Source organism: Platichthys flesus, chromosome 2 (genome assembly GCF_949316205.1).
Source record: "Platichthys flesus chromosome 2, fPlaFle2.1, whole genome shotgun sequence".
In the NCBI taxonomy this organism is placed as follows: Eukaryota; Metazoa; Chordata; class Actinopteri; order Pleuronectiformes; family Pleuronectidae; genus Platichthys; species Platichthys flesus.
Window position 1 is genome coordinate 4,296,371 of NC_084946.1, and position 25,185 is coordinate 4,321,555.

General features: G+C 41.5%; 1 protein-coding gene across 1 annotated transcript in view; it reads right to left on the reverse strand.

The window, feature by feature from the left end:
- epha8 (eph receptor A8) overlaps window positions 1–11,125 on the reverse strand; it is a 56,684-nt gene extending 45,559 nt beyond the window's left edge. Inside the window, exons 1-4 of the mRNA XM_062394639.1 lie at window positions 11,077–11,125; window positions 10,146–10,289; window positions 9,311–9,460; window positions 3,709–4,024 (exon numbers count right to left, since the gene is read on the reverse strand). Of these exons, the coding sequence (XP_062250623.1) occupies window positions 3,709–4,024; window positions 9,311–9,460; window positions 10,146–10,289; window positions 11,077–11,112 (646 nt within the window). The 5' untranslated portion in view covers window positions 11,113–11,125. The remainder of the gene's footprint in view (window positions 1–3,708; window positions 4,025–9,310; window positions 9,461–10,145; window positions 10,290–11,076) is intronic.
- Between the last annotated feature and the right edge of the window lie 14,060 nt (window positions 11,126–25,185).

A 25,185-nucleotide genomic window follows, 5' to 3' on the forward strand; every position in this document is an offset into this window, starting at 1 on the left:
GTTTAATTATCCATTGCTCCGTGATTAATAGGTTTTAATTACAGTTCTCTGAATGAGGTCAGCCCTTCAAAACCCTGTGAAAAAAATCAAAAGAGGCAAAAACAAACACATAGTGTTTAAAAGAGAGAGAGAGAGAGGATCAAGAATTTTTGCATTTCAAACGTCTTACTCATTATTCATTGTAGCGGAACGAGAGAAGAGCTTAGATAGACACACGGCTATTTTCTCAGTATTTACCAACTAAAGAGAAATATTAGAGCTTTTGACCGGACCTTGAACTTCTTCACTTCATTTAATATCTTTTTCTATCATGAGCCAGAGCCGCAGAGCTTCAAACTGACTTTTTGATTGAGTAGAAAGGTTAGAACTTTTACAAATTCAAGCATTTTATCGAAGGCTCCTGTCATTTCTGCTGATTCTGGGGCTCAGACGAAAACTTCCAAATAGTTAAATAAATGAGAAACTCTGATGCGTACAAGATCCTTTTTGCTGTCGAGGAAAAAAGGATGACAGATTAGATAAAACATCTACCACTGTGTACCAGAAGTTCCCAACATGCCGAACTGAGAGGAGCCAGTTTATGCTGCTTTTATCAAATTAGGCAAACATCAGACATGGTTTCCTTTAACTGTTTCTGTAGCCGTGAACCAAACAGCACAAGCAACGTCGCTACAGTTTGCTATTTAACATGTTTTTTTGACGGAATATCTGTTGTGAAAATATGTTGTTAGTTTAGGTGTTTAGAGAGTAGCAAATTAATCCCTTCTAACATAAATAACATGTTCACAAAAACTTGTTTGAATGAACTTGTAGTACAATATCCACCGACTGCAGCATTATTAACTTGTTTTATGGTTCTATTCAGTCTCTTGGTCAGGGATAGGTCCTGTCTGTTTAAATACAGTCTATGGTTTAAATACAGAAACATTTAACAAACCCTCTTTCACTGACCTTGACCGGACTGTCTCTGTTGTCTCAACCACAGGCGGGACAGTGGATGTGAAATGCTCTCCACACCAACCACCTCCTGCTGTTAATAAATGAAGCTCTTCATTCATTCAAAAACTATATTGCCTCTGAAAGTATTATTAACTTGGTTAATGTGTTAATGCAGTTGTTGTTTTTGTTATTCTTGTTTAGGCCCAGAAATGCAATACAGAAAGTTATTTCAAAAATATTTTGAGAATGAATTTTTAATATTAAGAGCCTAAAATTATAATTGAGAGGAAATATCAAAGGAAATAAGCAGTGGGGGGTAATCATGCTCGTCTAAGTTTCACTCCGTCGGGATCCAAATTCTTGAACCCTTCTCATTATGAAACTACATTTTATATCATTTAAAAAAGTGTCTGTTGGTTCTTCATCTGAATGGACATAGCTTTTTTCACAGTCTTTACAAAGTCCTGATCATTACAATATTGCTGTGCAGATGAGTCATAAGATTAAGAATTATGTTATTTGTAAAACTGAAGTATATTCTCCTTTTTAAAATGACACACGGCCTGAAATTGTGATTTTATTCTCGTAATATTATGACTTTATTCTAAAATAACCTATTGCAACGTGAGATAAAACATTATTTTGACTGAAAAAAAATATACGGTTGAGGAGATCTTATAAACAGCTTTAGCAAACTATTAAAAATATCTTTTCTATCTTTGTTCTAATAATTTACTTTTTTTTTTTTTATTGAAATTGAAAATCATGTCTGGTGCAGTTTGTGGATGTTGAGCTACTCAGGAGCTTCAACACGTCAAAACAAATCTCTGAAAAAAAACGTCCTTCCATTTGCTGAGCTGTTGTTGTCCTGCTTTCCTCTGCCTGGCTCAGCAGAGAGATGAGACCAGAGATAAGAAGTGCAAGCGGAACATATCTACATGATTTGTCTAACTCAGACCGTTGAATCCTCGCATTATCTTCGACTGAACTTCTGTGCTTTTTTTTTGCTCCCAGACAGAGGGCTGCGAATTTTGTCCATCATCGCTTTCAAAATTGGATTCAGGAGGGATTTGTTTGTGGCCAGTGTGGACAGAAGGGACAATTACTGTGCAGCAACCAATACCACCGTCTGTTAACATCCTCTAACAACATAAGAGGTGGTGTGTAGACCCTATCCTCACACTCAGACATATAGTAAAAGTTTCACTAGTTTCCATGAAACTGGCCCCATCTTCCAAAGGGCCCCTAAATGACTGGCCCAAATTGAATAATAAACCCACTTCTATTTTTTTAGTATATTTAGACTTATTGGAAATGAGCCATGCAGCACAGGGCAGGGAAACTCTAATGACATTTATCGGACCACTTTACAACACTGGGCACAGATTATGGAGTTCATTGAATTGAGCTCTTAGGGCCAAAGCTCTTCCTCACCTGATGCTAAAGCAGTGGGATTTGTCTCTCTATGTCATGTGACCCCAACACTACTGGAGTGTCTCCCTCATCTGTCATGTAGCCTGTCTGTCAGTCACTGTCTGTTCAATCAGATAGGACCTGATTTATCTGTGTCCACTTGCTGCTGCCTTCGACAGCTCCTGAATGGCTCTGCGAGGCTGTAACAGTTGTTCGGAAAGGAAGGTTACTGCAGCCAGAATTTGTATTCATTAAATCAAATATTCTGCATTCTCTGTAGTTTATTTAGTCATGACTATGTTGTGGCTTAATTGTAAACTACCTATTTTGTATAATGACAGTTTTTGTTTCTTCTTCTTCTTATGATTATGAATCCTATCATGTACATGCTAATTAACTTCATATGTCTATCTTATTTAAAATGTTTTATAGAATGAGAAATACCTTAAAGATAGTCTACGCTGATAACACTGTTTAAACTAGGTGTGGTGGTGTTGTACTGGTGTGTGCCGTATTGTGGGAAGGAGTATAATCTGCCCAATGTCTACCACTGAGAAGAAACGAGTTGGTAGGACAGTGAGACTCCAGTAAGGTCAACCTGCCTTCTATTCAAACAGAAAGGATGACATTCGAGAGCTGAAACATTTGGTGATTAATAGACTTGCAAAGACCTGGGTGGCTAGATGAAAAATTCTATTACATACTGTAGGCTACAGCAACCATCAAGTCTGACTCTAACTCTGTTATTATTCAGGTTTCAGAGCCGAGCCACAGCTCAGCTCAAGTTCACCTCTTCGCCCTCTCCAGAGAGTTTACACTTTGTGCTGCTCTCCATCTACTGTAAAATCCACTCACTCTCCTTTCCACAGGAGAAATTACACAGGCTTAATTGATGTCCATTTTTTTTATCATAAAAGAACATGAGATAATTTGTGTTCAACGAGCTTTGAGGTCTGTCCCCAGCCTATAGTCGAAACTGCAACAGTGGACCTCGACTGTGGACCTCATTGTCTGTGAGAAACTGCCAAATACGTGAAGCAGGACACGAGCAGAAAACGCCTCTACCTTCTTTATTACTTACACAAATCATGGTTTCTAAATCATCTGGCATAACTATAAAGATCATCTATATTGATCACCCATTCCATCATTTCCTTGACGGTTCCCACACTCAGCATGTGATTTGAGTGAATTTGAAATCCTGAGGTCAACCCCCTTTGCCTTTACACCACAAACTGCACAACCATTTCCCCGTGAGACTGTTTGCTTTGTACCAAAGTTCATATTACAGCTTTTGCACAACCACAAAGAAAACCAGCTGAAACAGCACAAAGGCACCGGGGGACGTTAACTCACCCACACACGAGTCTCTATGCTCTTCGAATCCAGCGGAGCACACACACCTCCCGATGGGCACCAGCCATTCCCCTTCAGCGCTGCAGTACATCTTGGGGGTGTCCCTCTCCTCTGCATGGTCCACACACTGACCCCTGACCTCCACCAGGGAGGACGAGTCGGCACCCGTCACCACGTCGGTGAACACGGCAAGGTTGCGGCTCACACCCACGCAGCGCTTGTAGTACACCCGCACCGAGGTGAGGGCGATACAGGCGCCGATGTCCTGGAAGGCCAGGTAGAAGCCTCGTCTGTTCAGTGGGCCCACCCCTCGCACCTGTGAGGAGAGAAGAGCAGAGGTCACTTCATCTCACTCATTTCACGTTGTCATGGGAGTGTTCAGTTCTTTTAGACAATAATACACAATATTAGATACAGTATCGTGCGTGTGTTCACGTCTCTTCTTGTTTTGAGGGTATACACTATTTTACAGCGTGAAGCTGCGAGCAAGTGAGCAAGGAGCAATGTCAAGGCTATAATAAGAATGAAGGAAAACATTAAAGTCTCCATTCATGTGCTGCCACAAAGCCAGCAGTAGTACAAAGTCAAATGTCATTGTGTGATAGACTCTGTTTTTTGTGGCTTCGCTAGAACCTGTCTGCAGTGAGGCGGCTTCAATGGAATAGCTGTGCCTCCCTTTATGCTGTTTAAATGATGCCGTGTGATTTTGGGACTTGTTTTGGAATGAAATTACACTGAAACCCAATTGAAGGAAAACAGAGTCATTATGCAGTGATTCTTAGTACATTGGTGTAACACTGCTGGACCTTTGATGAGCCTAATGAAACTGGAGACCATTGTCTTCTTTTCGCTATTCATTCACTGCTCCTATTGAAAACCTGGTGCTCATATTACCTATAATGCTGATAGTCCACAAGAGATTAGAATGCGTAGGGGTGTACTAACAGTGGCTAATAGAGTTTGCTACATTCAAACAAAGATGAGGGGCAGGCTACAGACGTTTTGAAAGTCCACTTCAAGAGGGTCCCCTGATGTTTCCTTTTGAAACCTTAATATCCTGGGATCCTTATCCTGCTTACTGCTGCTGTAACTGCAGCTATCGCTAGTTCTTGCTAAAAACACAGTGTAAATTATGCAGTTTTTAGTCAAATTTTATTTTGGGCTTCTGGAAACTTGGATGACAACATGAGGAACAGAATTGAGGCCTGTTATCTTTTTTTTATGTTGATTTTATTACGTGTGAAGAATCGGTCACCATTGACTTCAGTTGTATTGGATATGGCTGCAACACTGTTTACCCCTGAGACTCCAAAAGTGTTTTGTGGACTTCAAAGCTTCACGCACCCCTCCATTGGCATAGTGGTAAGTAGATAGTAAGTGAATTTAAAGTTTGGGCACACTATCCCTTTAAGTTGCCTTTAGACATGAACTGTACTACAGAGAATCCTAGGACAGCCCCTGCCTGCTGCTCCACCCATCTCCTCCGTAGATTTAGTGTTGTTTTGAACGAGTCTGAGCAGGGAATCTCGTGCTGTGTTGTTCATGTGTAAAGGAGAAACCTCTGTAGAAATGCTGCACCTAATTGCGGAACATCCTCTGGAGTTCATGTCAGAAAACGGCTGCAGACTTCACATGATTACTCACCCCTACCTTAAAGTATTTCTTTTAAAATACTTGATACATTTAAATGTTACACAACTGGCATGTGGAACAGCTCACAACGCACGACACTACTCTCAAGGGGACACAAGGCTGTATCTGACAATATTTGTTATTACATTTCACTTTAAGAAGAAAAGTTATTGTTCTTTTCTGCCTTTTTTTATGTTTAGCTCCTGTGGTGAATTAAAAAGTGTACACTCTGTACATACTGTCACTTCTGTACACAGTAAATAATACACAGGTCACATGGATTTAAGAAGCCTCCCTTTAGGTTTAACAAGACAACTTACAGAAGTTCAGAGAGCTCTATCACTTCTTCCTCCTAAAAGCTCAAACACAGGTGCTAAACCAAATAGGTAGAACAGTATGAACACAGCCATAATGTAATCTCTGGACTGGTGTTGTGTTGTGCCTTGGCAGCAGTCATTAATCAAGTGCTCCGCTGCAAACAACAACCTAGGAACATGGATGTTATCACATTTTTTGTGTGCTTGTTTTTATTTGGTAAAATATCATATCACACTTGACTGTCTTGTTCACACCCAGGAACTAATTCAACATCTCATTTTGTTATTTTGTTGTGGAAGCATCTGCAAATATAAAGAAATCTATTTTTGGCATCAAGGCTAAAAAACATCCGATTGGGTGACAGCTGGGAGTAGGAAGTGGTGTTGTCGTTTCTAATTGACTCTGAGGCAACCTGCAATTAAGACAGGAAGGTATGTCTTGATTGATTATTGTCAGGCAGATGAAGTCTGTTCATAAATCTACACAGTATTGTTCATCTAATCTAATCAGGAACTCTAATTGTAACTCCATGCAGAAAGGCCCTGTTATAAAACACTGTACTTCTGTTCCTCCAAGAAACCTGTGACTTGTCAAATTCAAAATGTAACGTTGCAACCTACTGGCTATTTTAACTCGAATAGACTCATTTCTGCGTCGTTTCTATTAGTTTCGCTCGCCGCGAGCATATCGCGCCAGAAAACACACTGAAAAATGATTTTAAACGATATTGATGACATATTTTATATGACATAAATGATCAAATATGCATCCCATAGTTTGTATTCCCCTTCTGTTGTCCTGGAGTTTTAATTTTACCAATCACATTATTAAATGTCCCCCTCTTCCCATCCACTACAGCCACACAAGCAGGTAATAAAGATAAAAAGAGAGAGGGGGGGGGGGGGGGGGGGGGGGGGGGCTACGTACTCTCCACTTAGGTTTGAGTGGAGACTAAGTAATTTACCCCCGACACTCGACATTGAACGGAGCAAACAGCGGAGAAGTTCTTCAACATGGATGACATTAAATGAATAATTGAAGTGGAGAAGTACAGTGAGTTGTATGATCCTCGGAACATGCTGTATAAAGACAACACTAAAAAGACAAATGTTGGGACGCTGTTGCAGATAATGTTGGAGCAACAAGTGCTTGACAAAAATGATTAAATGCCGTTTTAACTGCAGGCTGTGGACAGCATAAGTATGTGATATTATTAGCGCTGCCCGGCGCTTCGGCGTCGCTACCGCGTCCGGTGTGAACAGCCAAGCGCCGGCACGCTAGGGATTAGCGAGATTCTGTATTTTACAATGATACAACTGCTTACATGTATAGGAGATGAGATATTATTTGAGCAATTTCACAAGCAATTTCTGTACACTTGCTCGTGCATGCCTACTGCAGGTTAGTGCTCGTGTGATGAGCGTTTACAGGCGTCTTAGTATGGAATGTAAATAAAAGGGATACAGGGCTGAAACGTGTGGATGGAGATTGTTTTAGTCTGAAAATGCCATTTTTTTTTAGGATTAGGGTTGTAGTGTGGATGTAGCTTCAGTCAGTTTCAAACTTCTTTTAGCAGATTACAGCAGACATAAAAGACATTCAGGGTGAGGAATGCTGAAAGAGGAAACATTCTCCTTATTCCAAGTCAGCGAACCAGTAAACACATTTTGAAGCTGCTATTTTAAGATAGGGAAAAAAAATCCAGTGCTTCTTTAAATACTGGTTTAACTGAGTCTTAAGTGGTTCCAAGCCCATGATCTTCTCCCTCTGTAGTTATATTGCAGTGATTCATTTGCGTTGGATTGATTCAGTTTGTGTTAACACTGTGTGAGATGACATCAGTGGCAGAGGACGGGACAGACTGAGCTCAGCTGAGGATTTCCTGGACATGACACTGTTTCATCTTCACAGGATGGAATTTTTATCTCTTCTGTTTACTGATGTGCAGGAAGATCTATTTTATTTAAAGAAGCAGTGCTGAGACATCATTACTACATCCTAATTAGCAGCTTTGTTTACAATGTGGGATGATGGATTGAATAGATTTTCAACAATGTGCTAATTAAACAGCTACAGACTATAATAGTGTTTTGTTGCTATTTCAGGTAATTGGCAGGAATTAAACATATGCTGTGTAATCAGAGTCAACAGTTACCATTTAAAGTGTCTCAGGATTTTTATTTCTGTGCTAACATTTACCGGCAACAGAGAAACACACAATGTTTTCAGCTCATTGTTCTTAAAGAACACAGTGGTGGATATATGAAAAGTTAACAGAATATGATTGTTTGTCTGTAACTGGGTACAGGAGAACAGGTGAATTATCTTTAGTATTTAAAGGAATATAGATAAGATATAAAGATGTACATATATGTGTGTAGTGGGAGTGGAGGGGGGCTCTGGGTATTACTCATGTTTTGGGGACCTAACTATGTTCAAACTGTTATGTTATGATGATTTGTTAATCATGAAGAAAAGACAAAACAGATACAGAGATAGAAATGGATTGATTCATACATAAATGCACATATACAGTTTATACATTCATATGTATATATATACAGTTCATATCATTAATTAATTTAAAACAACTTTCTGTTTGGTTTCAAGTTAGGCTGAGATATTCTTTATCAACTAGTCTTTTCTCTACTACTGCAGACAAAAACTATTAACAATACAAGGAACATTACAACTCAAACTGTATTTTAAAAGTTGAGCTGCAAGTCACAGAGAGATGACCATTGTTTAACCAAATATGATTGGGCCAGAGAATCTGCCCCTGAACCATGTGGCGGAGCTGGTCACTCCAGGCACAGAACAACAAAGGAAGATCAGGTTTAGTCATTAAGTTACTAGATACACTTGGAATGCTGCATTTGAACATCTGCACTAATAATTAATTTCTGTTAAATCTTGACCTCAAGCTAATCAATCATTATTTTTTATCAACAAAGGCCTCATCAATTCCTAAAACAGCTGTTACAGAAAATGTAGCTCTGTAGTCTGTGTTGCTAAAAACAAGATGCTATGGTCCTGCTGGAGACTTTTGCTGTTGAGGATGTGTCAGTGTTTGACACTTGCACACTGGCAGCAGGGTGTGTGTGTGTGTCGGATGAATTGAAAATAAACCACAGTATGTTCATGTCAGCTGGAGCAACAGTGATGCTCATTCATGACTTTGAATAACTTGTAGGACGATGACGAAACTCTGTGCTGCAGGGGAATAAGATCAGGTTTTGGACACAGACACGACACTTAGTGTTATCTTTTTATCATTGGTTTGCGTTATTTAAGAGAGATTTGTTGGTAATTCTGTAAATATGTAGAAACATGCCATAATTCATATTTATTAAATGAAAAGCTGTTCTCAAAATCAGATCATCTCCCATGATGCTGACGTGAGCCCTGCTGTTTGTTTTCTTTTACAAATCTGCAGAACTGAGCACAAAACTGTTTTAGTGACAACACTGGTAGAGGATCTCCAGGGCTGTGGATGTTTTGAACTCCTGTGGATGTAGACGTGCTACGACTTGGAATATACCTTGTATCCTAAGTCAGATATTGCTTCAAAGAGACTGTACTGACATTTTCTTGTTGTATCAGTCAGCGTTTCTTGCCATGTTTTTTTTTTTTTTTTCGTTGTAGTACATACCTCAGTGTTGAGTTTTAGCCTACGGACTCCCAGGTCCACGCCTGTGAAGCTCTCATCAGCAGCGATGGTGTCGATCTTTACGAACTGGTTCTCCCGTATGGCCGAGCCCACCGCCCTGTCCGACTCGTAGTAGTACATGTTGAAGGTTTCCTGTGGAACAAGGAGGGCTCGTTTGAGAACGCAAATGTGTTCATTACAGGAGGCCTCATTTGGACTGGGTTTATTTCTCAGGGGGAGATGAGGTGATTTTGTTCTTCCAGTAATTTAAATCCCATCCGGAGGGACCTCATTTGAAATGGATAAGGATGTTAAAATTCTTTTTTTAATTTATCCTGGCCTCAGTGTAAAGTTTAGTTTCTTGTCAGAGAAAGTCACAAAAGTTTTACTAATCTGGAAAGATGCTCATAATGGATCACAGTGCAGAGAGAGACACACTCTGTAATGTTGCAATGCATATAGCTTTAACTATCCCAGCTTGCAATCTGCAGATTTGTCCTGTGACAGGATGTTGTGCCTTACAATGTAAGCCAAATTTAAAGATGTGCATTTACCACAACACAAAGAAATATGCCAAGTGAAGTGAAACATAAATCCACTCACAATTCTGCTAATATTGTCTGATTCAGAAAACATTTCCTGTGTGCCCATCAGGTCTATATTAAGTCAAACAGCCTTTTAGCTATAGGCTCAACATTTGTGACTTTTGAGATAAAATGAGCACAGTATATAAAACTCCCTAAAAGTTACAAATGTCTATTAAGCAAAAATTGCACTTGGTTAATTATGTTTAAAGGTCATTTTGAGCCCCTCCCTTCCCTGAGTGTGTGAGCGTCACCTTGCAGGTGCCCAGGACTCCAGGCATGCTGTTGCAGTCTCTCAGAGTGAACTTGACCTCAATGTAGATCCTCCTGGCTCCCTCCCGGGGGATCCAGACCGTCCTCAGCCAGTTGTTCTGGCTCGGACTCATCACGTTACAGACCTGATTCGGTGAAACTGTTATAATCAGAAGCTGCAGCAACAACATCAATAAAAACAAGCACAAAACAACGGAAGCATTAAAGATGCTACATGTGGAAAAGTGGATACCTTTTCACAAAAACAACTTTTCTGGTTTCTATTTCAAAGCTGCGACTTACTGTATGCCTCATTCTAATGAGCAGTTCATTTATTTGAATGGCATTGTGTTCACTTAGGCAAGTGTCTGGGTCTTAGTTGAGTTTAAATATGGTCACTTCTTCCGTCTTTTTTGTCAGGTTTTCACAGTCAAATTATATTTATTTATGTATGCGTGTGAGTCAAGTCATTAAAATTAAACCATAATTTTATATAATTGATCATAATTAATTTTGTGTTGTCCCAATCAGCGTGATTGGAGAAAGCTTTGAAATTAATTTAGATACAACCACAGTCATTGTTTTTCCATTATAACTCACTCAGATTATTTTCAACATTAGGTTGATAACCTTTTACTAGTCAAAGAGTCAAGTAAAATTCTATACAACTATCAAATCCGGCAAATATGAAAACTTGAGACACCTTTCTGCTTACAACTTGGACTGCAGGAGTGAATTTGTTAAGTCAACAGATGACTGAATCAACTTTTCAGTTAAGCTCTATTATAAGTGCTATAATTAAACAGTGAACTGATTAATCATGCTGTTACCATAGTTTCCCTGGGACCAAAGTCCTACATTATATTTCACTTAAGTCGATACAATAATCAATTTTAATAAAACATTCAACCCCACACTGAAAGCATTACACACCTGGTACGTGTGGATGGGACTGAAGTACTCGTCCATCTCATTAATGGAATCCCACTGTGCAGAGAAATAGGGAGAGAGAGAGAGAGGGAAACGTTCTGGGTTAAGTCACATATGCACACTTTGACACATTTTACAGATTCATATGCAGCAAATCGTTCAGCTGCTGGCTATATTTCCCACATGATGGGCTGCACCTGTGCGTCTCCCTAACCACGCTGGAAGTTTATTAGCTTTGACTTCAAATGAAACTTGAGACGACTCCTGTCACACAGGCGGCGGTCACGTTAGTGTGACAGGTGAATGCTATGCTATATTTCAATCGCTCAGAAGGCAAACACTGTGGTTTCCTGATAATTGGTGCTGATTTAGAACGTCATTATCTACATGACTTTGTGGGGAAAAAGTAGAGATCGTTTGTGCTTTTTTTGAACGAGGTAAATATATAGCTTCCCATTCAGTTTCTAGTGTTTTTTATCTTTATCGAAAAGATCTATACATTTTTAAAGTCTCCATAATGACTGTTAAACCGGGATTATTGCTGGCGTTAAATATGCTGATGTATTCCACTCCGGCATTATGGTGAGCAGGAGTTAACACATGCAATCATGTGTTCTACATTTCAGCATTATGGAATTCACTTAATGTAATTCCAATGGGACTTATTTCCCTTTAATGTGATGCCTGATTAGATTTACATTGTTTCCTGAATGCCACTGGCGACCAATAATAGAATTATGAAGAGGAACAGTGGGTGAAATGTGGGGGTATTTCTAAATGTGTTAATGTGCGTTACACCTTCGTGCACCAGGATAAATCCCAGGAAACTGTCTGTTCCACTCTGTATTGTGAGGAGATATATAAGCTGCACTGCTGCAAACCTCTATCTACAGATGCCTAGAAAATGTCCAGAGGATTAAACTTAAAATTCTGTTATATTTTAATGCATCACTGGGTATGTACACAGGAGCACTTTTTCAGTGTAAGATGATTGGAAATAATCTATTTTCCATGGACAGATCCCAACCTCACACACAACAGTCAGTCTATTTTTGTCTCCAGTGTTCACCAGCAAATGCAAACTAGGAATTAGCATTAAGGCATTAGCATTTCATTTTGGAAAGATACGCAACTGTGTACTTAGCTGTCACTTGACTGTCGGTAAATAAAAAGTCAAATCTGTCAATCAAAAGTTCAGACATCTGTCAAAAATCAAATCAACACAAACTGGATAAATGCAAAGTGCTTCCATGCTAAACTGAGCTCTAAAGCTTAGTTTAGAGTAAATGCATGACATGGCAAAGGTCAAGTAAAAATGTCTGAACCACAAACACCTTCTTGACTTCAGATGAGGGGGTGTGTGACCAGGCTTTTCACATCCAACAATTCCCACTCCACACATTCACTTGTTGTAAACTGTGGTAAACTTCTCTTTCTATTGCTTTTTGACACAGCTCCCACTGTTCATATGATCAATCGAGTGCAACACTATTACTGTCATCCAGATTTAAAAAATCACTTTTCTCACCTTCCACTATCAACGTGGCCTTGTCGCTCCACCTACACAACCTGAGTCGCCCTTCATGACAGCTAAATAACAAGGTCAAGGTGTAAGGTCAAGGGCAAAATCTGTTTGTTGGTCGACCACTTGGTTCTTGACTTAAACGTTCCAACAACCAATGCATGAGAGATTGTAGAGACATTCATGGTCCCCAGAGGGTAAATTAATACTTTGGCGATTCTCCTACTTTCCTCCTTCTTTCCAAATAAATCACAATTTTTAATTTGTCCCGTACTTTATAAATTAATTCCTGCAAAACTAAACATTGTCATTGTGATTATGTTAGGGTGCAGATGTTAGCATTCAGCTCAAAGCAAGGCTGCACCCAAAGCCACACAGTTCTACAAGTATGGCTGGATGATTGTTTCCCTGAACCAATCAGCATCGTTCAAACACGCTCCATGTTTCCTGAATCTCTAAAACAGAGTTGGTTCGTAAAATGTCATCATGACCTCTAATGGAGAAATACAAACCCACTGTGTAGACTTTGCTTTGCACACTTAATGCTGTACTCTGACTTCCTACTCATGGTTTTCTTTGTAAGAGCAAATCCACACTTACGGGGTAGATTTTGAAGTCAGGATCCTGTTTCATGCTCCTGTATTAGAAATAGCCCACCACAGCACAGCCATAGAGGAAATGGATGTTCTGTCAACTGGTTTATTCATGGTGACATGTCGACTCAATTACAGGGCAGCAAAAAACTGCATGCAAACAGCTTAACCTAAAGTGCAAGGGAATGAGATTTTGAAAGCACCCATCTTCCCTCCTTTCTCCTGTTGAAATGATAATTTTGCATGTGACCAAAAGCTCACAGATGTCATTCAAAAGACAAACCATGAATAATACACAAAATATACCCAAGATTTAGTTAAGAAAAGTCAAAACAGAGATAAATGGAGCGGCGCTTGCGAGGTAGTTCAGGCAGCCATCTCAAGCTGAGCTGCTCCAATCATGTGACATACATCATGTTACATACCTCACTCTCCACAATCATCTATAATAAACACCAACCCTTCAGTTTCAGCCCCTCCACCCACTAGCAACCACCTGTTACAAGCCTGTATCTTTTGATCATGTGAGCCAATGTATGTGACGTAGCACACCTCTGTGTCGTGGGAGAGAGTGCGAACGTTGGTGTCACGTTGATGACCAAGGTGTGACGTGGTCATCAGTCCCATCATATCAATGTAATCATATTTGGGAGAGTGATAAGGTCGGAGCCTAGACTCCAAACACTAACCTGTTCTGCTGTTGCAATAAACATTTCAACGTGAGTTGTCTGACTGAATTACTACGATGCTTTAGTGGAAATACTTTTTGTATGGGCCCAATGGTGCGACGCCAGGGTCAACCATAATCACATGATTTGATGATTTTATGTAGATGCATAAAAGTGAAGTATGAGAATTCAAAATAATTTTATGTTTTGCAGACAGAAAGAGAAGGATTCTGATAGTGTAATACTCAAACTGTGTTTTGGAGCTTCACTTATCTTTGGCATACACCAAGAGAATTAACACAGAGACACAGGATTAAAACATGGGACATTTATTTTCTGTTTGACTAGGTCTTTAATGGTGACCTCATCCTGCAATCGAGGACACAAACATAAAATTCAAACCAGTAAAGCTGCCACAGTTCTTTTTATTAATCCCACCCCTCTCCCCTTCTAATCAAATCATACAGCTTTCCTCCTCGTAGCTAATATTCTATTAGTAAGCAGGTTGGCCTCATCCCTCACTGCAAGAGCCACCCCTGATAATTTCAACAGAAATGACATCATATTAAGGGGACACTTTTACACATTACCTGATGACATCATGCAGGTTGTTAATAAGCATCCTGACCTCTGTGGCTCTGGAGGAGCTTCTCTTATATCTCAGAAAACAATCCTGAACAGGCTTATCTATTATTTACTACACACATTTTACGAGGTCCGAATGACCTGTTACCCATTATACCCTCCTGTATCCCTCCCATACTCCTTTTTAATAATGTGAAGCTGACACAATATAAATTAATAGTAGAATTTATGATTTGCCTAACACATATAACCTGACTAGTCTGGCTTCTCTTCAAATGGGAAACAGACAAACTAATTTCAGAAGAAATCTTGTAAAAATCATAGACAACTTTACAAATACGATGAGGCAGAATGTTGTTTAAAACAGTTGAGTCATCATCAGACCTGTCATATCTGACTGTACTCAATCTTTAGACTTTTTGGACTTTTAATTTATGTCATGGACTCAGAATCTCAGTGTGTTTGAACTTAGTTTTTAAGTTGTTGTTTTTGTTTGGGTTAAATGTTTCTTGCTTTACTTCCTGTCTTTGACTGTTTTCCCTTGTTTGTTAATTACTCACTTAACAAGTGCTAATTTGTGTTTTCAATTTAGTTTTGTTTGTATTCTGTCTCTGTGTTGCCCTTTGTGCAGTGTCAGTTCCTCCGTATACACGTGAGGATTTTCCTTGTCCTTCAGATTTGTTAACATCCCTCCAGATTTTCTTTCCTGGATTTGTTTGAGTGCCTTTTTTATGACAGCTCCACTAATTGTACCTTGCTGTGTGTCATGTGCATTTTGGTACTTACCTGAACACTTATTTGTCTTGTTTGAAAATAAAAACAGCCATGATAAAAATACCTAGCCTGAATAAAAAATATCATTGTTTTACTTCTAATCTGGATGAACACACTGTCTGGTTATACAGGCTGTGAGCCTATAGTTCTCACAACTCACTACCATTGTTTTTGTTTGTACTTCAGTAAGAAGCAAAGTTTCATAGAGTAACACTTCAAGAAACCAAATGAGGGTCCCCTTAAAGTGTTTGGGTGTGTGCCCTTTGAGATAATTTTAAAGCATTCTGTCACAAGAAAAGTGTATGGTGTTCATTTCCTATATTTAAAAATAAAAGCAATAATGACCAAGACACATCTCAGCTGTAGCGAGGATTACGGCTGGGTATTGAAAATTGGTATTCATCGTGTGCTCTCTTGAATCATGGTCACAATACATTTCAACCTTCAACAATATACAGAAATGATTATTTTGCAAGTATAACCAGAACGGTCAGAGTCAATTTGTATGCCTGCGTGTTTAACCCTGGTGTTACCCATGATCCTCCTGGGCTGAGGATCCTTGCGCAAGTGGCGGAGTAATTGAAAGGGAAAGTGTCGACCCCGGGAAGCTTTGTGCCGGGCCCAGCTGAACTCAGCCCTGGATAAGACGACTGGGCTTTCTGTGGAAGCCCTCCAACTCGTCTCCTCAACCCCAACTCCCCCCACGCTCTCCCCACCGACACACACACAATCCACTCAAGACACCACCAGCCAAAAACCACTGGGATAATTGAGATGTAGGAAGTCTCACCCTTCCCTCCCTTCCTCATCCTCTCATCTTCACCAGCTAAATTGAAACTGTCCTTGAACTTGTGAAGACCTCGGCTAATTAGTGGGGTGTATAACCTCTCTCTCTCTCTCGTTATTCCCATCTTGTCGTCACTGCACTCCCAACCTCGATTTCTTTTTCTTTTTTTGGCATTTCTTGGGAAATCTTAGATTTTAGCTGAGGTTTGTAGCTCTACAGCACACAGGGGGAGGGGATGAGATTGGATCAGATTGGTTGTTGTCTGCATGTGAGAATAAGATAAATATTTCTGCTCGTTCACGGCATACAGGCGGGGGAAAGAGAAGAAATGTAGTCAGAAAGATGCAGCGGGGCACGTTTATCTTCAGAGAGCACGATAAGTGAGTTTCTATCATGAGGACAAAAGAAACGTGGTGCTTGTAACGTGTGTGTGTGTGTGTGTGTGTGTGTATGTCTGTGTCACATAGAGAGGGAGAGAATGAGAGTGAGTTAGAGATTAATTGGCTGTAAATTGCACATCTGTTTCCTGCCTGTCAATTCATGAGATCTCTCATCAGAAGAAATCAAATGTGGCAGAAGGAGAGCACAACCGTTAACATGCACAATAACGTGCACACAATGCAAATATACACAGATGCAGATGAATGTTAAATATATTTTTTTTGTCAACAAAAGTGGAACCTTTTAACATCAAGACGAACCTGATACCAAATCAATGTTTTGTATGAATTTTAGGTAATTCAAAGAGAGTACACAATATTTGAATCTTAACTTTGGCAAAACTGAAAAGGCTTTTACTGAATGTAAGAAACTTACACGTATCATAACAATGTCCACTGTGGTCACGGTTAAACAAAAAATTATGATAATAATGCTGACTGCAGTGGTTAAGGAATACTGCTCATACTGACCCTGTGAGATATGAATAAATTAGACAGGGCGTATTGTCACATGGTCAGTTATGACCTGAGGTACAAGTATTAAGGTTAAAAGCTCAGGACAGCAGATTCACTTTACCAGTTATGTTAGGGGCCTTTACTTCTAGCTGCAAGATCCTCTGTTTCCTTATTGAATGATGTGTTTAAATGTTGTACTTCTATAATCGATTTGACCTATTTATTTCTATAACTATTGTCTTTTACTTACAATATGTCCATTAGATACCTGTAGGTCACTTCTTGGCACTGTATTCAAAGGCAGTACAGTGAACAGAGGACACAGACAGGACAGACATGTCATAAACCAGTGGATGACAAGCTCGGTGTGCTGAACCTGAAATGCCTGTGCCTCTGTCCACCAATCCCTTTGGCCGCCCTAAGTGAACTGAGGTCATGACTAATATCATCACTCTTCAATACAGAAAACATAAACAGAAGCTTTGAAATCGCATTTCTTCTCTCAGTCATTGATAATTGTGTTTCCTCTCTGGACCTTCTGGGCTCACACATCCAAACAGCTCAGCCTCCTCCTCCGACTCCCCGAGGCTCTTCCAATCCACATTCCTCATTTTCTCTTATTCTCCGTCTTCAGTGTCCCATGTTTTCATCAGCCCACTTAACTTTACCGCACAGACAAAGAAGTTGCCGTCTGAGTTGCCTAAAGATCAGACAAACCGATGTTAAGATGAATAAAAGAGCAGTCGCCTCTGAAGCTGGCGTCTAAATCTTGGGGCCCATTCTCATATAACGAGTCTGACGCCCTGTAGCATGAAATCAATATCGGTCTTTTCATAATGTGTGATATGGAAGAGAGTGGATGCCAAAAAAAGATGAAAGAGGGAATAAAAGATTGATTAACAAATACAGAGAGAAAACTGCCTGAAAAGAGATAATTATGTGCCGCTGGCGTGAGGAACAATATAAAGGGAGTTGCCTGTTTAAGGCTCCATTCATCATCGATGTTTCAGCGGAAGCTGAAGGCAGCTGCAGCTATAAACACACACATTCATGCAGGGACAGTGGTGTGCTAATGGGAATGATTTCCTGCTCAACTTTGCATTTTTGTCATAAGATTTAACCATAGGAAAAGATGGATTTAATAACTTATTAATGGGAAAATTAAAAATAAACAGTGGGACAACAATTACCTAGAATACTCTAAGGTTCCTCATTATTATGTCTGAATTAGGAATGGATGTTCATATTTGTTCTATTTTTGTCTCATGCTACGGAATATTCTTTGGCACAAAAAGCAGATCCACAGCTGGAAACACTGGAATAACTAATGCGACCTTTCAAACTGCCTGTGCACACACACACAATGTGGCAGCTGGTAATGATGTTTGTTTTTCCGTCAAAATCATTATCAATATTATACATGTATTTTTACAATAAGTTGGTGAATCTTAAATGGGTTTCTCCTGCAAACCCAAGTGACGGACATTTCATGTGTCAAATGCAATTCTTGAAACAGGCAGAAAAAAAAGCCTATATCTGTACATTTATGAGTTTCATCAAAGAAGCAGATCTCTAATACTTTGCCGTCAATGTGTTAAAGTCTAGAACTGTATGATAATTACCAGACACTGAAAATACTGTTTGTAATTATGTATTTCTTATGAATTATGTCTTCTTCATAATAACCATGGCAGCCATTTTACGAGTAGTAAAACATGTATGTACTTAGAAATCATCTTGTATATTATAGAAATCTTACTATATTATCACATATAAGATCAAGTGTTTGTGTATGAAACTGGTGTTTTTAATGTAATCAAACATTCTGATTCATAAATAAATGATATAGACCTGATATGATAGACCTTCTGCCTTACATGAGCTTTAAGTGATTTATGTAATAGATTCAACCATGAAATACAGCGCACTAAATGTAGTCTGCTTAAATGTAAATGTGTCAACATGACAGGTGTGACACCTCCATATTTTTTAACTGTTATAGAGCTTCAAATTACTTGAGGTCAGACACCATTGTGATCGTATTGCTCTGAGAGAGAAATAGAGAAAGAGAGAAAGAGAGAGAGAGAGAAAGAGAGAGAGATAGAAAGAGAGAGAGAGCTGCCCCTGGTCAACCCTTGGATATGGATAATGTACAAAACTTGTGAGTAGACAGCACGAGATTCTCTGAGGATCAAGAACGTGGGTGTGTTAATGGCGTAACGTGCAACGACACAAAACAGAATAGAATGCAAATACACCTGATGATGAAAATAAGAAGCCGTACACGTGTAAGACGCCAACAAAGATGTCAACTTGGAAAGTCGAGATGACCTTGTACTGTCAAGAAAGACACATAAGCTCTGCAGCAGAGCTAAGAAGTTACATGCTGTCTGAGCCTGCTTCACCAGCCCTCACCTGAACTCTCTGTGTTGTTTGGAAGGTGTCTGAGGTGAGAACCTCCTGATGCGTTGTCCATGTTTAAAAGGCCAGACCCCATTGTGTGTAAAGTCTGTAGGATTCATGTGGGAGAACAGCTTATGGTTTCCTCATTGTCGGAGAACCTACTAAATAATTTGGCTTATAACTAATTCCTGTTTGCCTCGAAGAATTTCTGAACATTGTCTATTCTTTTTTTTTCTAAAAAAACATAAAATCGGCAAACTTTTGCCACACTTGCATGTGGGTAGTATATACAGTACATATAAACATGTGACTTTAAGAAGACAGGGCAGAGTGAAAAGTTAAAAAGAACCATGGGGCACAAATGACCCACAAGCCACACAGTGTTTACTGTCCTGGATTTGTCCTCTGATTAAACTTAAAACAAAAACACTTTGTCAACACTGGAAAATCACATCTAATCATCCAACACAACTTCTGACTCACTGCCTCTGAGCTGCTAAACTTCATTTTGGGTTTGATTGTAAAAGACCCTGCAAACTTATTTTGTCAACCCAATAATGAGCAGTGTGTTTCTTTGAAACACAGCGTTGACTCTTTCATATGAGATATTTGGGTATTTGTTTGTTTGTGTGTTTGTTGTCATTGAGCTTCTGGTTTGATGTAGGCAGAGCTCTGTTGGCTACAGATCATGTACACTATATATTCTGGGAATCAGTTGGGCCATAACTTTAAATCAAAATAAAATCTGGTGACAGTTGAATTGTTTGTTCACACACACACACCCACACACACATTTATGAGGCACATTTTCAATGTTTTTCCTAGGTTTTATGTCATGAAGCCATGATTACAAGGTTTTCAGACAAATCTGTATCTTTCAAAAATTCTGAACTAATAAACATCTCACTAATAATTATTTGGGTAATATTAACAATTATAATTCCTCCTTTTTTATTTTACATGACACAAGTGCAGTTGTGTAGCAGGAAATAAAAGTAAATAAAAATGTCACGTTTAAGGCATGCTGCCGTCCCTCACTAATTACTGTAAACAGCCAATAAAAGCATTACTGAGGACTTGACAGGATGTTGGAAACCACTTTTACGAGGAAGAGCAACAACATGTCAGTGTATCAAAAATTTCATATTAGCTGATACAAATACAAAGCTAATGAGCGTATGACCGGAACAAGTTACAAAGTGGATCTTCTGTCCTTTTTTCTGAGGTCAACATTATACTTTCAAACCAGCATGGACAAGAAGTTTCTTGAAACTTCCAGTAAAGCCTAGCAAATTCACATTGAGTTACAGCTCCTGGATAACTTTTGATTTGCTAGGATCCTAATACGAATATTTACATACATTTGATAACTTCTTGTGTTTTCCTCCTCATACATTTCTGTGTAATCTGTTCAATACTTCCCCTACCTGGCAAACGTGAGTACATAATGATCAGATTTTAACTCCTCCTCTGAAAGTGTGTAAAAGCTGCAGGCAGCACATGATAGCAGGAGAGCTGTCAACACAAGACAATGGTGTCCTCTTTGAAAGATCAGAGCGTTTGATGGAGGCTTCTTTAGATCTCAGACAGAGGGCGGGGTAAGGAAGAGGATGACCACGACAGAGAAAGAGTGTGTGTGGGTGTGTGTGTTGACTGGTGGCATTTCTAGGCTTAATTCTTGGTTCCATGTTCTGCACATTAACTCAGTGAAAATATCAGGCTCTGCCCACAACACCTTTCTGCCTCTCGTACTATCAGCCAGACTACCAGAGCAGACTTAATAACTTGGCTCCTCTGTGTGTGTGTAAGTGTGTGCGTGTGTGTGTTTGGTTGTGTGTCCGTGTTTATTTGTTGGCTCTTTGACAGCGATAACCTTTCTAGAATGAAAGTGTTAATTGCACTGGTCTGGTATCAGTGAGAGAGTCGATGTAATTGCTATCTATTCTGAGATGCAATTTTTACCGGACAGTGTGTGTGTGTGTGTGTGTGTGTGTGTCTGTGTGTAAGCGTGGCATCATTGTGTTAAGAGAGATGAAAACATCCTAACGAGGAGGAGTATAATGAAATGTTTTTTTCTCTTCTGACATTTCAGTAAATCTAAAAAAGTGGACTTCATGTGTGTGTTATGCCAAACGTCCACTGAGTTAATTGTGTTAACAACAGAGAGCCAGTGAGTGTTACTGGCCTCTGTCCACCTCTCCAGGCCTCCAGCACCGTGAGCCCAAAACATTTGGGGAACGTCCTGTTTGACTTTGCTTTCAAAGTTTCTTTTTTTCACATTATCCACCTGGTTCAGTAGGAGATGATATCTGTAAATGTATCTGGTCCCATTAAAAGAACAGAGTTTGCAATAACCTCTCCAACATCAGCAGACTGTTGCACGAGCTGAGCATGTGAGCATTTAAGAGCTTGATAGGATGTTGGGATGTAATGTGGACATTAGCTATAATGTAACCAGTTCATTTTACACTAAACTTGCCACTTTGATGGCAGCTCAGTGGCAGTTTATGCTCACAATCAAGGGATGATTCCAGTTGTGACGTGAAAGGTTAATTTCACTCTTCTGTGTTTAGCCTTACTAAAAAAAAAATAGTTTGTTCACTCAGAGTAAGGCACTGAGCAAAAACACTACTTTAGAATAATTCAGAAAAAATGTAGATAAATAACTCACTTCAAAAGCTAGGTTTATTCTTGACTTATTATCTATTTAATTCGGTCACTATGGTATTCTGCTTTCAGGGCCGGTCATTTCACCATTGGTCGTTGATGTGTGTTAGTAATGCTCCCTGTAAGGATCACAAAGCCAGAAATAGAAAAAAAGAGGACTGCAAATAAGCAGGTTTTTCTCTGTGCAGGTTAATTGTCTCTCCTGGAACCGTCACCTTATCGTGGTGGAGAGGTTTGCGTGTCCCTATGAACCTGAGGGCTGTGTTGTCTGGAGCCTTGTGCTCCTGGTAGGGTCTCTCATGGCAGAGTGGTCTCAGGTGAGGGGCCAGACTAAGAATGGTTCAAAAAAACCTCAATGAATAACGGAAGGAGAGGAGATGTGACCCAGCCCGGAGGAAGCCCGGGGCCCCCGTCTGGAGCTAGGCCCAGACGGAGGGCTCGATGGCGAGCGCCTGGTGGCCGGGTTTGCCACGGAGCCCGGTCGGGCATAGCCCGAACAAACTACGTGGCACCCCCCCTCTCTTCATCCCATGGGCCCACCACCTGTGGGAAGACCCGTTGGCTCAGAGTACTCGGCCTTCTTGGAGACCCTGAATGGAGTCCTGTATGGGGCTCCAGTAGGGGACTCTGTAGTTCTGCTGGGTGACTTCACCCAGCAGAACTTCAACGCCCACGTTGACTTCAACGCCCACGTGGGCAACGATGGAGACACCTGGAGAGGCGTGGTGGGGAGGAACGGCCTCCCTGATCTAAACCCGAGCGGTCGTTTGTTATTGGACTTCTGTGCTAGTCATGGATTATCCATAACAAACACCATGTTCGAACATAAGGGTGATCATAAGTGTACCTGGTACCAGAGTACCCTAGGCCTCAGATCAATGATCGATTTTGTGATTGTGTCATCTGATCTGAGGCCGCATGTTTTGGACACTCGGGTAAAGAGAGGGGCGGAACTGTCAACCGACCACCATCTGGTTGTGAGTTGGATCAGGGAATGGGGGAAATTTCCGGATAGACCTGGTAAGCCCAAACGAGTAGTGCGGGTGAACTGGGAACGTCTGGAGGAGGCCCCCGTCCTAGGTATCTTCAACTCACACCTCCGGCGGAGTTTTTCTGGCATTCCTGTGGAGGTTGGGGGCATTGAGCCAGAGTGGGCGGTGTTCAAAGCCTCCATTGCTGAAGCTGCGGTGGCTAGCTGTGGCCTCAGGGTCTTAGGCTCCTCAAGGGGCGGTAACCCTCGGACACCGTGGTGGACACCGGTGGTCAGGGAAGCCGTCCGATTGAAGAAGGAGGCCTTCCGGGATATGATATCCTCGAGGACTCCGGACTCGGTTGCAGGGTACCGACAGGCCCGAAGGGCTGCAGCTGCTGCCGTGTCGGAGGCTAAGCAGCGGGTATGGGAGAAGTTCGGAGAGGCCATGGAGAAGGACTTTTGGTCGGCACCAAAGTGTTTCTGGAAGACTATCCGGCACCTCAGGAGGGGGAAATGGGGAACCATCCAAGCTGTGTACAGTAAGGATGGGACTCTGTTGACCTCAACTGAGGAGGTTGTCGGACGTTGGAAGGAACACTTTGAGGAACTCCTGAATCCGAATAACACGCCCTCTATGTTGGAGGCAGAGCTCGAGGTTGATGGTGTTTCGTCGTCAATTTCCCTGGTGGAGGTCACTGAGGTAGTCAAACATCTCCGCAGTGGCAAAGCCCCAGGGATTGATGAGATCCAGCCAGAAATGCTAAAGGCTCTGGGTGTTGAGGGGCTGTCATGGTTGACACGCCTATTCAACATCGCGTGGGAGTCGGGTACAGTGCCAAAGGAGTGGCAAACCGGGGTGGTGGTTCCCCTGTTCAAAAAGGGGGACCAGAGAGTGTGTACCAATTACCGGGGCATCACACTTCTCAGCCTCCCTGGTAAAGTCTACTCCAAGGTGCTGGAAAGGAGGGTTCGGCCGATCGTCGAACCTCAGATTGAAGAGGAACAATGCGGTTTTCGCCCCGGACGTGGAACTACGGACCAGCTCTTCACTCTCGCAAGGATCCTGAAGGGGGCCTGGGAGTATGCCCATCCGGTCCACTTGTGTTTTGTGGATCTGGAGAAGGCGTATGACCGGGTCCCCCGGGAGAAACTGTGGGAGGTGCTGCGGGAGTATGGGGTAAGGGGGTCTCTCCTCAGGGCCATCCAATCTCTGTACTCCCAAAGCAAGAGCTGTGTTCGGGTCCTCGGCAGCCAGTCAGTTTCGTTCTCAGTGGGTGCTGGTCTCCGCCAGGGCTGCGCCTTGTCACCAATCCTGTTTGTGATATACATGGACAGGATATCGAGGCGTAGTCGTGGTGGGGAGGGGTTGCAGTTCGGTGGTCTGAGGATCTCGACACTGCTTTTTGCGGATGATGTGGTCCTCATTGGATCATCGGCTTCAGCACTCACTGGATCGGCTGGTGGCCGAGTGTGAAGCGGCTGGGATGAGGATCAGCACCGCTAAATCTGAGGCCATGACTCTTAGCAGGAAACCGATGGATTGCTTACTCCGGGTAGGAAATGAGTCCTTAGCCCAAGTGAAGGAGTTCAAGTACCTTGGGGTCTTGTTCGCGAGTGAGGGTACTATGGAGCGTGAGATTGGCCGGAGAATCGGAGCAGCGGGGGCGGTATTGCGTTCGCTTTACCGCACCGTTGTAACGAAAAGAGAGCTGAGCCACAAGGCAAAGCTCTCGATCTACCGGTCGATCTTCGTTCCTATCCTCACCTATGGTCATGAGGGCTGGGTGATGACCGAAAGGACGAGATCGCGGGTACAAGCGGCCGAGATGAGTTTTCTCAGAAGGGTGGCTGGCGTCTCCCTTAGGGATAGGGTGAGAAGCTCAGTCATCCGTGAGGAACTCGGATTAGAGCCGCTGCTCCTTTACTTAGAAAGGAGTCAGCTGAGGTGGTTCGGGCATCTGGTAAGGATGCCCACTGGGCGCCTCCCTTGGGAGGTTTTTCAGGCACGTCCAGTGGGGAGGAGACCTCGGGGAAGACCCAGGACTAGGTGGAGAGATTATATCTCAACACTGGCCTGGGAACGCCTCGGGATCCCCCCGTCAGAGCTGGTCAATGTGGCCCGGGAAAGGGAAGTCTGGGGCCCCCTGCTTGAGCTGCTCCCCCCGCGACCCGACCCCGGATAAGCGGATGACGATGAGATGAGATGAGGTTAATTGTTCGTAGTGCCTGTGGCACTGTAGGGGA